At 37.5% G+C, this 14,450-nt stretch overlaps 3 protein-coding genes across 3 annotated transcripts; 2 read left to right on the forward strand and 1 right to left on the reverse strand.

The window, feature by feature from the left end:
* Positions 1 to 406: 406 nt before the first annotated feature.
* Positions 407 to 2,588, reverse strand: LOC136817100 (uncharacterized). Its single transcript, XM_067073438.1, has 2 exons — positions 1,193 to 2,588; positions 407 to 975 (listed from the first exon to the last, which is right to left on the reverse strand). The coding sequence occupies exons 1-2, from the start codon at positions 2,586 to 2,588 to the stop codon at positions 407 to 409; spliced, it is 1,965 nt and encodes a 654-aa protein (XP_066929539.1).
* Positions 2,589 to 3,723: 1,135 nt separating this feature from the next.
* Positions 3,724 to 4,801, forward strand: LOC136817102 (uncharacterized). Its single transcript, XM_067073439.1, has 3 exons — positions 3,724 to 4,104; positions 4,277 to 4,402; positions 4,596 to 4,801. Exons 1-3 carry the CDS (start codon positions 3,768 to 3,770, stop codon positions 4,799 to 4,801), a joined length of 669 nt encoding a protein of 222 aa, XP_066929540.1. The 5' UTR covers positions 3,724 to 3,767.
* Positions 4,802 to 9,095, forward strand: LOC136817119 (uncharacterized). Its single transcript, XM_067073454.1, has 6 exons — positions 4,802 to 4,912; positions 6,279 to 6,725; positions 6,862 to 7,167; positions 7,303 to 7,485; positions 7,657 to 8,098; positions 8,286 to 9,095. The coding sequence occupies exons 1-6, from the start codon at positions 4,816 to 4,818 to the stop codon at positions 8,608 to 8,610; spliced, it is 1,800 nt and encodes a 599-aa protein (XP_066929555.1). The 5' UTR covers positions 4,802 to 4,815; the 3' UTR covers positions 8,611 to 9,095.
* The last annotated feature ends 5,355 nt before the right edge of the window (positions 9,096 to 14,450 follow it).

Below are 14,450 nucleotides of genomic sequence, written 5' to 3' on the forward strand. Positions count from 1 at the left end.
CAACCAGGAACAACGTGACACTGATGGGAACAAGCAGGCTATTTTTAGGGAACAATCTGGGAACAAGAAAAATCTACAATTTTAACCCACCTTTTCTCTAGAATATAAGTAACAACCAGGAACAACGTGACACTAAGTGGTACAAGCAGGCTATTTTTAGGAAACAATCTCGAAATAAGAAAAGAAAATTTTTGTTTTATATTCATGAGCTGCCGAAATTGATCGCATCTATGGTTTCACTAGTTGATATTATTGGGAACAAGCATGTTAAATTTGGAAGCAGTGTTTTTGAAAATTTTTTAGTTTTGTTTATCGCTCTAAAAATTTTTCTATAAATTCTTTGATATTTTTAATGTAATATATACAATTTTATCATAAATGTTAAGTTAAGAATACAGTTTTCTGTTTATTTGGGTTGTTTCTTCTTTAGTTTTTTGAAAGCTGCCGTGTCTGCACGCACTCTAAGAGAATCTCGGTTCCGCGTTGGATGGAATTGGTATTGTGTGTCCTTTAAGATTGCTGTCCAACTTTTTTCGCCATGTCTTAAAATACCCTTTAATAACTGTTCGTCTTCTTCGATGGAAAATTTTACATTCTTTGCCTTGTTTTTCGATTGAGCTTTTACTTCAACCTCCGTTTTTCTTGATGAATTTCGAGTTGTCGTGGTTCTATCGTAAACAATCGATTCTTCCAATGTGACGGGTGCTTCTTCATCCACTGATCTCACTACTTCCATTTGGATACCCTCACTGTCGTCAAGATTTGCGTTATCATCCGGCGAACACATGTTTTGAACTCGTTGCAAAATAGTATTAACTTCTATACTTTGTCTTTCGATGCTCTCAGAATCAAGCATATCTTCGTCAGAGTTTACCACATAAGGCGAAGCTACATTGCTTGTCGATGGTCCTGCTTTTTCACTTGCCACGCTCATCGATGGAAATTTGGATATTTCAGCCAAATCTTTGAATATACCTGAAATTATAAGTGAAGTTAGTGAATCTTTCACCATAAAATAAATCCTGCCTGGAAGTGCATGGGATTCGAACACAGTCCTTTGCGGTGCAAGTCTGTGCTCGAACCCTTCACACTACCACATATACTACTCTCTTTCTCTCTCGATACGGCTGCTAACCGAAGTATCGATTGACGTATAATTACAGATGTAGAACGACAAACTCGGTATACATACCTGAAATGGCTTGTTGTTGGTCCTTTCGTGCGTCTCCAAGCATTTTTTCCATGCATCTTTTCCCCTCCGTTGCCACAATTCTTGACTGTTTTTTCTTATAATGGACCTTTGCTACCTCTGAGCTATGTTTTTGATCTTCGGAGACTATTTCTTGTTCTGAATGGGATAACCTGTCGGCACTGGCGGTCTCGATAATCTGTCTGTAGCGAGTTGGATGGATGTACTTTCCTATTGCTTGGTGTACAAGGATCGTCATTGCACTTGTTAAGGATTGGTATTGAGTTCCGGCTGTTGATACCAGAAGATAGTGGCATGCTGGCTTCATGTGAGGTCTGACAATATCAATGTAATTATCCAAAATTGTAAAGACTTCCTCTGTTAGAATTAAAGTGTCGAATAGATATTTACCACTTGTCTTGAATTCTCTTTGATCAATGAAGCCATCAGTCTGCTTTGCCTTTTCGATCATCGGAAGAGTTAGATATTGAAATGTCATGGGTCTGCTGCATTTAACACGTAAAAAAAGATAGGTTGTCACGAAACGAGTGCAAAATGTTAATTCCTGCTTGGTAGGTAATGGTGTTTGCGATTTGCACTTTTCAACAACCTGCTTGAAGCCATTGATATGGTGAGGGATAACCCGCTCCATTTCTTCCAAGCTTGCCCAGCTGTCGCGACCAATGAGGGTTTCTAAATCAAAATTTCTTGTGCTATCAAGACGTTTTTTCTTCCTTAGATTATCCCTTGCCCTTCTCAAGTAAACCTCTGTAATAGTAAAACAACGCAATTTGCTATCATTGATCCCCATCGCTTTTCTATAATCCATCAAATCAGAGATTGATTTTACATAGTTCAATGCTCCAGAGGAAGACAGTTTCCATTCCTCCTCTAATACAGTCATGAATTTTAAGATGATGCTTGTCGAGCCCAAACAACAATCGATCAGCTCATAAGACAATGATGCCTGAGATTCATTGTCCCCAGTACTACACATCAAAAACTTGAGTGCACGTTTGGCGGTCTGGTTAGCTTCCTTTTCATTTTTACCTCCGCCACAGGTAGTTCGTAGCCAATTGAGAAACGCCTTGCCGATACCGTCTTCTATAGAATAGTGAGGTTTTGAGTGGGTAGCAGCCTTTCTATGAGCCATTGGTTGATTCAGTTCAATTTCCTGTCTATTGATCTCAGGCTGATCATCAAAATAATAAAGCCAGGGGTGTTTATTGTCGATGTGTTTCCGCAAGCCCCGTTTACTACCAAAGTCGGCATGTAAGCAAAGTTTAGCTGGACAAGTGAATTTACCTTTATCGTTTTCTTCGAAAATCAACTTCCGCTTTCCATTTGCTGATCCATTGAGTGAATTCCAGTCTACGAAGAGCACTCGTCGGCGTGCCATACCGGCTTTTGATAATTTAGTATATAAATTAGGTCCTTATATACTATTTTGATTCAGGAAATATTCATTTACACGGGGTGTCCTATTCTTTTAAAACAAGGAAATTTATTATCATCTTTATATTTGCAGCCTTCTGATTGGTTTACTTGTTAAACGGGGGTAAAAATTTTGGCGCCGAAAAAACAACACATTTTGTCCCCATAAATGAGGGTTCCAGACTGAACTTTTATTCATTAAGTGACAACGGAACTAACTGGAACCATATCAATAAAGGTAAGGAGGACATTTAACTTCAGTTTTTAGAAATATTTAGTCCGTGCAAAAGATACTCAAATTATAAGAACTTGGGATTTGGAAATGTTCTAGTGCTTACAACGCATGGTTTTTTACAGATTAGAAGAGTTGCTTCCCTTTGAGTCGATTCTGTACAGAAAAAGCAAGCTAATTGGACATTTATCAAAAGACATTTTGTTTCATATTAACATACGAAATTGTTCTCTAAGTATTGGAAGAAATTATTCATGTATTGAGAGAACGGTTTTGATATTGAACACACCACCATATTAGACAATTGTCATGAGACATTCTCTTTTATTTTGCCGTACAAAATCGTTCTCCCACAGAATGGAACAAAGTATTCCTTTATTAAAAATATCAAGTTGGACATTTTATCAAGGGATATTATGTTCTACTTTAACTTGCGAAATTGTTCACTGGTGGGTTAGAAGAAATTATTCATTTCTCGAGGGAATGGTTTTGAAAATGAAAAGCGAACAAATTGGACATTTGTCAAGGGACACATTCTTTTCCATCAACAGACAAAACTGTTCTCTAAAAAGGAACCAAAGTGAATAAGTTGAGAGCCTCTGTGGAATATTTCTCAAAGTGTACAATAAAGAACATAACGGAGACAAAATTACTGTTCCTTCGATGTACATCGCGATTACAAAAGACTTCCATTCTTTTAAATACCGTTAATCATTGAAAAGTCTCTAGAGACAACAGTTATTATGAATGTTTCATAAGGGAATACCAATTTCAATCAATTTTTCTTTTGCTGGAATGACCCATAACTGTTTCAAAAAATTGAAATGAGTGTTAGAAAAGGATATAAAAACAACTACTATAAGGCATATCATCAAATAGTGTTCACTTCGCGTGTGCACTGTTTGGACTGCAATGTCTGTAAAAAGAACTATCAGGAGTTCTACAGTACGAAATGCATTTAAGAACTTTTTGGTGCCGATTTTTAAAGATAAATTTTTTGTTGTTACTCTACGTTGTCTTTGGGATGTACAAGAACAAGATATAAATTTAGCAAGCTATAATATAGATAGCAAACGAGACGAACTTGAATCGATCGTGAACTTATATGACGATGTGGTAGCCTATTTTTCTTGCACGTGTGCCATGCAGTCCTCTATTTTGAGAAAAGAACTGAAAAAAACAAATGGAAATACTGAAAGTGACCAAGAATACCAACAATATGAGGATGATGACAAAGCAATGATACCAGGTACATATATTATACTTTAGTCCTCTGTGTGGCGTGTTCAATCTTTAAACCATATCTGATATTTTCTCCGACAGCTTGTGAATAAATGGTACTCTTGCTTTGCTTTTACTTTTAAAATATAACTCTTTATTTTCTCCGAACATGTGCTCATTGGAATTTTTTATATTTTTAGGCGTGTCTTTTTGGATCGCTATAACATCAACCAAACGTGGGGTGGCAAAATTTGAAACTGACATTTCCTCAAAAATGATGCTTGCCGGGTTGGACGTTTCTTCGTGTAAGCCGATTACAGTGAGAGGTAAGTTTTACTTATTGGCTTGTTTATATTTTTGGAATGAATACAAATGATTATGAGATGGTGTATGTCATAAAATACTTTTCATATCTCCATCATTTTTTCTTGTCATGTCAAAAAATCTACTCCCCTTTTCTAAATTTTCTTGATTTTTACTTACTAATAAATTTCAATAATGAAATGTTCTTTTAATCAGGAAGAGGCAAGATCGATACAGCCGAAGTTTATTCCAGGTTGCTGTGTCAGGTTTTGAAAGACCACGCTTCCACGGCCATCATCAACAAGGCAATGAAATTCTTTTTCGAGGCTGTCCGAAGAAAACTGCGCAAAAGAGATGGGCTCACACTAACCGAGAATCCGATTTTTGAAGATTTTGAGGAGGGTGAACCATTTGCCAACTGACGATTAGACCATCAATGCCGCAAAATTCGAGACAAGATCTTCACAAAGCAATGAAAAATATCCAATTTTTGACTATAGCCTTTACCATTGACGATGCAGAATCTTCCAATGGTAAGTTTTAAATAAAATTATCGCCTAACACTGTTAAAGGGCTTTGAAATTAAATCTTTTTTGCTTGTTCCGAGCTTGTTCCCAAATTTAGCCTGCTTGTTCCCTTTTAGTGTCACGTTGTTCTTTCTTGTTACTTAATTTCTAGAGAAAAAGTGAATCTTTGATGGTTAAGCTTTGAAATTTGAATTCTTTTTCTTGTTCCGAGCTTGTTCCCAAATTTAGCCTGCTTGTTTCCGTTAGTGTCACGTTGTTCTTTGTTGTTACTTAATTTCTAGAGAAAAAGTGAATCTTTGATGGTTAAGCTTTGAAATTTGAATTCTTTTTCTTGTTCCGAGCTTGTTCCCAAATTTAGCCTGCTTGTTCCCGTTAGTGTCACGTTGTTCTTTGTTGTTACTTAATTTCTAGAGAAAAAGTGGATAGTGGCTGTTTAGGGTTTTAAAATTTTTAACTTTTTTCTTGTTCCGAGCTTGTTCCCAAATTTAGCCTGCTTGTTCCCGTTAGTGTCACGTTGTTCTTTGTTGTTACTTAATTTCTAGAAAAAAGGTGAATCTTGGATGGTTAAGCTTTGAAATTTGAATTCGTTTTCTTGTTCCGAGCTTGTTCCCAAATTTAGCCTGCTTGTTCCTGTTAGTGTCACGTTGTTCTTTGTTGTTACTTAATTTCTAGAGAAAAAGTGGATAATGGCTGTTTTTCTTGTTCCGAGCTTGTTCCCAAATCTAGCCTGCTTGTTCCCGATAGTGTCCCGTTGTTCTTTGTTGTTACTTAATTTCTAGAGAAAAAGTGGATAATGGCTGTTTTTCTTGTTCCGAGCTTGTTCCCAAATTTAGCCTGCTTGTTCCCGATAGTGTCACGTTGTTCTTTGTTGTTACTTAATTTCTAGAGAAAAAGTGGATAATGGCTGTTTTTCTTGTTCCGAGCTTGTTCCCAAATTTAGCCTGCTTGTTCCCGTTAGTGTCACGTTGTTCTTTGTTGTTACTTAATTTCTAGAGAAAAAGTGGATAGTGGCTGTTTTTCTTGTTCCGAGCTTGTTCCCAAATTTAGCCTGCTTGTTCCCGATAGTGTCACGTTGTTCTTTGTTGTTACTTAATTTCTGGAGAAAAAGTGGATAATGGCTGTTTTTCTTGTTCCGAACTTGTTCCCAAATCTAGCCTGCTTGTTCCCGATAGTGTCACGTTGTTCTTTGTTGTTACTTAATCTCTAGAGAAAAAGTGGATAATGGCTGTTTTTCTTGTTCCGAGCTTGTTCCCAAATTTAGCCTGCTTGTTCCCGTTAGTGTCACGTTGTTCTTTGTTGTTACTTAATTTCTAGAGAAAAGATGGATGGTGGCTTTTTCACTTATTATTTATATAATTTTTTACCTTTTCAGCTTCTAACCTTACACCATCGTTCATTCCAACCGATCCAATTTGTATTGCTGTAGCAGAGCTATCAAGGTTCATGAAGGAGAAAAGCTATGCCATCTGTAACGGGAAAATCTACAAAAAGGCTCCAGATAGTGCTTTCTCTTACGTGTACTGTCTTACAGTGAAGAGGTTCCTGATGAGATCACTCCGTGTTGGCTCGGTCGCCAATGTGCTGGCATCGCACATCAATTCGGTATCGAATTTGCTTTCAGATCCAGACTGCGGATTGATAAAGCCACTGAAGATACTTTACAATATCATTGAAGTGTTGCCGGCACGTACTATCTTCGTAATTTCAGAGAAGCGGTTTTACAAAATCAGGAATTTTCCTGAAGGGTGCACACCCCGTGCGTTCATCCGCTACACATATGATAAATCATACGTACCATATCCTGGACCTTTCATCCAAGGTAACCACTTCCAGATTTTTAAATTGGCCTTTGTCATTTCGACACATTTCGATATACTTGAAAAGTGACATAAAACTTTTGAACTTTGTAAATTTGTTTGAAACTATGAAAACCTTCTTTTTGTTTTTCTCTTCAGGAATAATGAACAGTTTTCCCGAACGGAAGACACGAGTTCATTTCTTGCAGAAATATTTTCAACTATTGTTGCACAAAAAGTTCCCAATGAAGGAGCCAAAACTTTTGCTAGAGGGCGACTCAAATTCGGGCAAAACCAGCTGGGCTGCCGTATTCGAAGGTTTAATACCAACAGAAAACATCGCTGGAGTCACCCAAGAGGGAAGATTTGCAGGACATTTGATAAACAATCAAACCGAGTTGGTGTTCATGGACGAGTGGACTGTTAACAGTCTTAGTTGTGAAGATGCAAAGCGTATACTTCAAGGTAAAATGATAAAGTTTATTTCAATCTTATCTTCGAGAGGTAGACTATTGGCATATCGATTCCTGCGCAAAAGTGAATTTGGGCGTGTCTCGAGTAAAAACATTGACAATTTGGGTTCAATCATTTCTATTTTAGGTGGTTTAATCATGCTCTCACAGAAACACGCCAGTGCAACAAAGGTGATGTACAACTCGGGTTTTTTTATCACTACGAATGTGCTACCAAACTTTGGAATATCGAAAGATCATGACGCTGTATACAACCGGCTGAAGGTGTTCTCAACAAAACCGTTACCAAAGAATGATTCCAGTGTAACAAGTAAGGCATTACAGTAATTACGATTGGTGCATTTCAAAAAACTACGTTTGTTAAATTGAAGCAATTTGTTTTGCAATTTCTTAGAGCGTATAGTAGATTATGTATTTCCTATGTCTCACGTCTTGATTATCCAGCTGATTTAAATGAACGGTTTCCATATCATTCTAACAGGATGGCTGAGGCGTCACTGCATGGAGGTCATTCATTATTGTTCAGAGGTGCTTAAAGAGACGCCCCTATTCGAGAGCTGCGATGACGCTTACGTATTTTCTACTAAAGATGACAAAGTTGGAAGCATATACAATGATTATGACGGCGGTTCCGACAAGCTAATTATGGAGTCAGACTTTCAGGAAGACGAATTATCATGTTCTCAGTCTGCCCATGAACTAATACAACAGGAAATTGTCAGAGACCCGATTGTGGATGACGAGGATATGGATTTCTATTTTCTTGAGTCGGACGAGGCAACTCCAGCTAGGTGGGCTAAAACACACCAACTTTTCTACACGGAGAAAGGAACTACTCATTACCAGTTGTGTATCAATACTTTGAACTACATGTCTAACGAGGATTGGAAGAAGGTGCCTATCAACCAGGAGGACATAAAGAGGTATTTGTTATTATTTCTCTCAAAGTGTGATTAACTGAGCCTGCAAATTGTTAATTTGCCAAGTTTTACCATTGAATATATTATGGATTCGAAATTCTTATGCTCCATGCTCCGATTGAAACATAAGGAAACTTCCAGCACCACGAAACCGATGTTATATTGACGGCTGATTTCATTATTTTTTTAGGTACGAGATAAGAAGAAAACGCAAATGGCGTGGCGGAGACACGTTTTACGAGGCTTGGCTGGCACGGCAGGAAACGGTGCCTGAAACTCCGTTAAAGGATATGCCCGCCCCAAATGTTTCAACCTCCACCCCTACTAATGTAGCAGAGCAAAACTCTAACTCTTCTAGTTCAACAAAAACGACACTTCCCAACCGAGTGTTAAACTTCAGTCCTATCAAAGGAAAAAGTGTTCCCAGGGAAGTTCTTCCACCCCATCAAGTTCGAGCAAAACCTCTGCACCTTCACCGCCGAAGTCTTCAAAAAGATCTCCTCTACATCTCTTGAAGATTCTTTACAGCGACTATACAAGTGATGACGACGATGAAGTTCTTCCATCCCTGAAGCGGACGAAGAAATCACAGAAATTGGAAAAGTCAAATGAAATCGATAGTGGCACGTCAACGGAAAGCGCTTCGGACGAAGATAAGAAACCGCCACGAATTAAAGGTAGAAAAACGCCCTCTGTAATCACGGACCCAGTCTCCTTGATCACAACAGACGAAGAAGAAGGGGGCGAGGTCAAGCCAAAGATCCGTTTAAAACCTGTACGCAAAACTTCCTCAGAGATAACAAACCCAATCGAAATACCGGATTCTGATGTCGGAGAAGATTTTGTCATTGAATGATTGTTCCATATTTTGTATATCTTTGAAACCCTATAACTAGATTTATAAATTCTTTTGTAATGTCGTGTTATTGTCATTATATTTCATAAAATATAAGTTTCTGAGGAGCCCTCAAGTGAAAATCCACCTTTTCTCTGGAATTTGGTTAACAATAAGGAACAACGTGTCACTAACGGGAACAAGCAGGCTAATTTGGGAACAATCTGGGAACAAGAAAAATCTACAATTTCGACCCACCTTTTCTCTAGAATATAAGTAACAACCAGGAACAACGTGACACTAACGGGAACAAGCAGGCTATTTTTAGGGAACAATCTGGGAACAAGGAAAAATCTACAATTTCGACCCACCTTTTCTCTAGAATATAAGTAACAACCGGGAACAACGTGACACTAACGGGAACAAGCAGGCTATTTTTAGGGAACAATCTGGGAACAAGAAAAATCTACAATTTCGACCCACCTTTTCTCTAGAATATAAGTAACAACCAGGAACAACGTGACACTAACGGGAACAAGCAGGCTATTTTTAGGGAACAATCTGGGAACAAGAAAAATCTACAATTTCGACCCACCTTTTCTCTAGAATATAAGTAACAACCAGGAACAACGTGACACTAACGGGAACAAGCAGGCTATTTTTAGGGAACAATCTGGGAACAAGAAAAATCTACAATTTCGACCCACCTTTTCTCTAGAATATAAGTAACAACCGGGAACAACGTGACACTAACGGGAACAAGCAGGCTATTATTAGGGAACAATCTGGGAACAAGAAAAATCTACAATTTCGACCCACCTTTTCTCTAGAATATAAGTAACAACCAGGAACAACGTGACACTAACGGGAACAAGCAGGCTATTTTTAGGGAACAATCTGGGAACAAGAAAAATCTACAATTTCGACCCACCTTTTCTCTAGAATATAAGTAACAACCGGGAACAACGTGACACTAACGGGAACAAGCAGGCTATTATTAGGGAACAATCTGGGAACAAGAAAAATCTACAATTTCGACCCACCTTTTCTCTAGAATATAAGTAACAACCAGGAACAACGTGACACTAACGGGAACAAGCAGGCTATTTTTAAGGAACAATCTGGGAACAAGGAAAAATCTACAATTTCCTCCCACCTTTTCTCTAGAATATAAGTAACAACCAGGAACAACGTGACACTAACGGGAACAAGCAGGCTATTATTAGGGAACAATCTGGGAACAAGAAAAATGTACAATTTCGACCCACCTTTTCTCTAGAATATAAGTAACAACCAGGAACAACGTGACACTAACGGGAACAAGCAGGCTATTTTAGGGAACAATCTGGGAACAAGAAAAATCTACAATTTCGACCCACCTTTTCTCTAGAATATAAGTAACAACCAGGAACAACGTGACACTAACGGGAACAAGCAGGCTATTTTTAAGGAACAATCTGGGAACAAGAAAAATCTACAATTTTAACCCACCTTTTCTCTAGAATATAAGTAACAACCAGGAACAACGTGACACTAAGTGGTACAAGCAGGCTATTTTTAGGAAACAATCTCGAAATAAGAAAAGAAATTTAAGTTTTATATTCGTGAGCTGCCGAAATTGATCGCATCTATGGTTTCACTAGTTGATATTATTGGGAACAAGCATGTTGAATTTGGAAAGCAGTGTTTTTGAAAATATTTTAGTTTTGTTTATCGCTCTAAAAGTTTTTCTATAAATTCTTTGATATTTTTAATGTAATATATACAATTTTATCATAAAATGTTAAGTTAAGAATACAGTTTTCTGTTTATTTGGGTTGTTTCTTCTTTAGTTTTTTGAAAGCTGCCGTGTCTGCACGCACTCTAAGAGAATCTCGGTTCCGCGTTGGATGGAATTGGTATCGTGTGTCCTTTAAGATTGCTGTCCAACTTTTTTCGCCATGTCTTAAAATACCCTTTAATAACTGTTCGTCTTCTTCGATGGAAAATTTTATATTCTTTGGCTTGTTTTTCGATTGAGCTTTTACTTCAACCTCCGTTTCTCTTGATGAATTTCGAGTTGTCGTGGTTCTATCGTAAACAATCGATTCTTCCAATGTGACGGGTGCTTCTTCATCCACTGATCTCACTACTTCCATTTGGATACCCTCACTGTCGTCAAGATTTGCGTTTTCATCCGGCGAACACATGTTTTGAACTCGTTGCAAAATAGTATTAACTTCTATACTTTGTCTTTCGATGGTCTCAGAATCAAGAATATCTTCGTCAGAGTTTACCACATAAGGCGAAGCTACATTGCTTGTCGATGGTCCTGCTTTTTCACTTGCCACGCTCATCGATGGAAATTTGGATATTTCAGCCAAATCTTTGAATATACCTGAAATTATAAGTGAAGTTAGTGAATCTTTCACCATCAAATAAATCCTGCCTGGAAGTGCATGGGATTCGAACACAGTCCTTTGCGGTGCAAGTCTGTGCTCGAACCCTTCACACTACCACATATATTACTCTCTTTCTCTCTCGATACGGCTGCTAACCGAAGTATCGATTGACGTATAATTACAGATGTAGAACGACAAACTCGGTATACATACCTGAAATGGCTTGTTGTTGGTCCTTTCGTGCGTCTCCAAGCATTTTTTCCATGCATCTTTTCCCCTCCGTTGCCACAATTCTTGACTGTTTTTTCTTATAATGGACCTTTGCTACCTCTGAGCTATGTTTTTGATCTTCGGAAACTATTTCTTGTTCTGAATGGGATAACCTGTCAGCACTGGCGGTCTCGATAATCTGTCTGTAGCGAGTTGGATGGATGTACTTTCCTATTGCTTGGTGTACAAGGATCGTCATTGCACTTGTTAAGGATTGGTATTGAGTTCCGGCTGTTGATACCAGAAGATAGTGGCAAGCTGGCTTCATGTGAGGTCTGACAATATCAATGTAATTATCCAAAATTGTAAAGACTTCCTCTGTTAGAATTAAAGTGTCGAATAGATATTTACCACTTGTCTTGAATTCTCTTTGATCAATGAAGCCATCAGTCTGCTTTGCCTTTTCGATCATCGGAAGAGTTAGATATTGAAATGTCATGGGTCTACTGCATTTAACACGTAAAAAAAGATAGGTTGTCACGAAACGAGTGCAAAATGTTAATTCCTGCTTACTAGGTAATGGTGTTTGCGATTTGCACTTTTCAACAACCTGCTTGAAGCCATTGATATGGTGAGGGATAACCCGCTCCATTTCTTCCAAGCTTGCCCAGCTGTCGCGACCAATGAGGGTTTCTAAATCAAAATTTCTTGTGCTATCAAGACGTTTTTTCTTCCTTAGATTATCCCTTGCCCTTCTCAAGTAAACCTCTGTAATAGTAAAACAACGCAATTTGCTATCATTGATCCCCATCGCTTTTCTATAATCCATCAAATCAGAGATTGATTTTACATAGTTCAATGCTCCAGAGGAAGATAATTTCCATTCCTCCTCTAATACAGTCATGAATTTTAAGATGATGCTTGTCGAGCCCAAACAACAATCGATCAGCTCATAAGACAATGATGCCTGAGATTCATTGTCCCCAGTACTACACATCAAAAACTTGAGTGCACGTTTGGCGGTCTGGTTAGCTTCCTTTTCATTTTTACCTCCGCCACAGGTAGTTCGTAGCCAATTGAGAAACGCCTTGCCGATACCGTCTTCTATAGAATAGTGAGGTTTTGAGTGGGTAGCAGCCTTTCTATGAGCCATTGGTTGATTCAGTTCAATTTCCTGTCTATTGATCTCAGGCTGATCATCAAAATAATAAAGCCAGGGGTGTTTATTGTCGATGTGTTTCCGCAAGCCTCGTTTACTACCAAAGTCGGCATGTAAGCAAAGTTTAGCCGGACAAGTGAATTTACCTTTATCGTTTTCTTCAAAGATCAACTTCCGCTTTCCATTTGCTGATCCATTGAGTGAATTCCAGTCTACGAAGAGCACTCGTCGGCGTGCCATACCGGCTTTTGATAATTTAGTATATAAATTAGGTCCTTATATACTATTTTGATTCAGAAAATATTCATTTACACGGGGTGTCTTATTCTTTTAAAATAAGGAAATTTATTATCATCTTTATATTTGCAGCCTTCTGATTGGTTTACTTGTTAAACGGGGGTAAAAATTATTTGGCGCCGAAAAAACAACACATTTTGTCCCCATAAATGAGGGTTCCAGACTGAACTTTTATTCATTAAGTGGCAACGGAACTAACTGGAACCATATCAATAAAGGTAAGGAGGACATAAAACTTCAGTTTTTAGAAATATATTTAGTCCATGCAAAAGATACTCAAATTATAGGAACCAAGTTTACTTTGACTTTGGGATTTGGAAATGTTCTAGTGCTTACAACGCATGGTTTTTTACAGATTAGAAGAGTTGCTTCCCTTTGAGTCGATTCTGTACAGAAAAAGCAAGCTAATTGGACATTTATCAAAAGACATTTTGTTTCATATTAACATACGAAATTGTTCTCTAAGTATTGGAAGAAATTATTCATGTATTGAGAGAACGGTTTTGATATTGAACACACCACCATATTAGACAATTGTCATGAGACATTCTCTTTTATTTTGCCGTACAAAATCGTTCTCCCACAGAATGGAACAAAGTATTCCTTTCTTAAAAATATCAAGTTGGACATTTTATCAAGGGATATTATGTTCTACTTTAACTTGCGAAATTGTTCACTGGTGGGTTAGAAGAAATTATTCATTTCTCGAGGGAATGGTTTTGAAAATGAAAAGCGAACAAATTGGACATTTGTCAAGGGACACATTCTTTTCCATCAACAGACAAAACTGTTCTCTAAAAAGGAACCAAAGTGAATAACTTGAGAGCCTCTGTGGAATATTTCTCAAAGTGTACAATAAAGAACATAACGGAGACAAAATTACTGTTCCTTCGATGTACATCGCGATTACAAAAGACTTCCATTCTTTTAAATACCGTTAATCATTGAAAAGTCTCTAGAGACAACAGTTATTATGAATGTTTCATAAGGGAATACCAATTTCAATCAATTTTTCTTTTGCTGGAATGACCCATAACTGTTTCAAAAAATTGAAATGAGTGTTAGAAAAGGATATAAAAACAACTACTATAAGGTATTACATGTTAAATTTAGGATGAATTTTGATCCTAACCAAAGAATAATGTAAGAATATTTTAGGACGATTCTCCCTATTTTGCACATGAGAGAAAAAGGTTACACGAAAAAAATATCTATCTAAATTTATCTAGCTAATCAATTTTGTGGAATGTAACATCCTAAGAAATGTCGAATCTCTTATGAAAGGGAGATCAAAGCTTGGCATAATACTGTAAGGTACAAAGACTACAGACACCTCTGTACTATTTTGGAAATGCTTACTACTAAAGCTTATTCATTTTACAAGTTGATGAAGCTGTTTTATAACCTAGCTCAATTTTCTTGTTCCTTATAATCATTTCTGCTTTCAAGTACACACATGTTTTTTTATAAGCA

This window comes from Clytia hemisphaerica, unplaced genomic scaffold (assembly GCF_902728285.1).
Source record: "Clytia hemisphaerica strain Z4C2 unplaced genomic scaffold, Clytia hemisphaerica genome assembly, whole genome shotgun sequence".
Classification (NCBI taxonomy): Eukaryota; Metazoa; Cnidaria; class Hydrozoa; order Leptothecata; family Clytiidae; genus Clytia; species Clytia hemisphaerica.